Here is a 1,981-nt window from a genome sequence, read left to right as displayed (position 1 = left end):
CTTAAATAAAACTGGTTTATTCTTTTTGAATATAACTTTGCTATACACTTAATTTCAACAGTCGCACTATAACAAACGTCTCATGTGCTCAACTTCAACAATACTCAGTTCAATTACACACTCTCTGATTGCAGTTCAATTACTCATTGTTCTGTCACGTTGTGACCGTCTTATATATATACCAGACTACCCCCAATCTAGTAGTCTCCCGACAATTCACGAAGGAACAGGATATTTCTAGAAGGAGGTGGCATGATACTAGTCATGTGACCTCGCTGATGCAACAATATCCAACTTAGTGGAATAAAGTGAGACCTAACACAATTACTCTACAAGTACAAAAACTACACATTTTGTTAACAATAGGTGGCTAATGGTCTCTTGCTGTGATTTATTGAATTTGATGAAGATCCAAAGTATAGACAATAAAAACTTAAAATGTCACAAAATGATACATTCAAAGGAAAAGGCAATGATTAAATTTATTTAATCTTTTTCAAATTCTCATTTTACTGTACATTGATGATATCACTACACTTACAAAATTTTAATGAAATTCTTTTGATAATAATTCAGGAGGTTCTAGATGAATGAAAATAAAATATAAAAACTCTGAGATAAAAATAAGTACTTTTATTATTCTTAATATGAAAATCACCTTTTACTCAGCCTGACTCAGTAAAAGACTTTATAAATTTATAGACCAAACTTTAGTAAAAAGACTTTATTAAAAAATCTGACTTTTGTGTACAAGATTTGTAATGTCTACTTAAATTTTGTTAAATTATGTGAAGATACACTTAGTGAATTCAGAGTTCTCACATATTTAGTTTCAACATTTTGGGGTTTGGTCCAATGGATCAAGCCGGAGAGAGCTACCTCCAAACTGTTTGCCATAAACTCCATAACGGTAAGGTTATATAAAAGTCTGTAACCTCCAATTTCATTTAAATTCATTATTTGTCCTAAAGTGTTTTCCACACTAAATGAAACTTTTACTTGTCAACTGTTTTATGCAAACTCTATAATAGGGAAGTCTCTCACCAGTGTGTGTTCTTTGACATATTTATAATTTAATATTTGTTTGAAACTGTTTATCAGAAGCTACACAACTGTACGGTTTCTTCACCATATGTATTCTTGGAAAGATTTTAAATGACTTACTTGTATCAAAGTGTTTATCACAAGCTACACAACTGTACAGTTTCTCCACAGTGTGTATTCTTTCACACACTTTTAAATCAGTTTACTATAAACTGTTTTCCACACACTATACACCTGTAAGGTTTCTCCCCAGTGTTGTCTTCCCTGACACACTTTTAATTCAGTATTTGTTCCAAAGTCTTTTCCACAATTTTTACAACAGTACAATTCTCCCCAGTATGTATTCTTTGATGAATTTTAAAGTATTTACTAGTCACAAACTGTTTTCCACACACTGTACAACTGTAAGGTTTCTCCCCAGTATGAATTCTCTGATGCACTTTTAAATCACTGTTTACTACAAACTGTTTTCCACACACTATACAACTGTATGGTTTATCCCCAGTATGTCTTTTTTTATGTATTTTTAAAGAGGAGTTACTTCCAAATTGTTTTCCACAAACTTCACAACTGTATGGTTTCTCTCCTGTATGTGTTCTCTGATGTTTTTTTAAGTTACAGTTACTTACAAATTGTTTTCCACAAACTGCACAAGGGTAAGGTTTCTCCCCAGTATGTATTCTCTGATGTATTTTTAATTCATTGTTTGTCCAACACTGTTTTCCACAAACTGCACAAGTGTAAGGTTTCTCTTCGGTGTGTATTCTCTTATGTATTTTTAAGTAACAGTTACTTCGAATTTTTTTTCCACACACTATACAACTGTACGGGCTTCTCCTCAGTATGTCTTCTTTGATGCACTTTTAATTCAGTATTTGTTCCAAAGTCTTTTCCACAAGTTGCACAACAGTAAGGTTTTTCACCAGTGTGTATTCTT

The 1,981-nt window shown here is 32.3% G+C and overlaps 1 protein-coding gene across 1 annotated transcript; it reads right to left on the bottom strand.

The window, feature by feature from the left end:
- Positions 1 to 709: 709 nt before the first annotated feature.
- LOC111084219 (gastrula zinc finger protein XlCGF49.1-like) lies at positions 710 to 1,907 on the bottom strand (the record flags this gene model as incomplete). Its single annotated transcript, XM_022380988.1, has 1 exon — positions 710 to 1,907. A coding segment is annotated over one exon (588 nt), but the record flags the coding sequence as incomplete, so codon positions are not given.
- Between the last annotated feature and the right edge of the window lie 74 nt (positions 1,908 to 1,981).

Source organism: Limulus polyphemus, unplaced genomic scaffold (assembly GCF_000517525.1).
Source record: "Limulus polyphemus unplaced genomic scaffold, Limulus_polyphemus-2.1.2 Scaffold14811, whole genome shotgun sequence".
Taxonomy (NCBI): domain Eukaryota; kingdom Metazoa; phylum Arthropoda; class Merostomata; order Xiphosura; family Limulidae; genus Limulus; species Limulus polyphemus.
The sequence above is the reverse complement of the archived record's forward strand: the minus strand, read 5'-3'. Positions and strand labels throughout refer to the sequence as shown.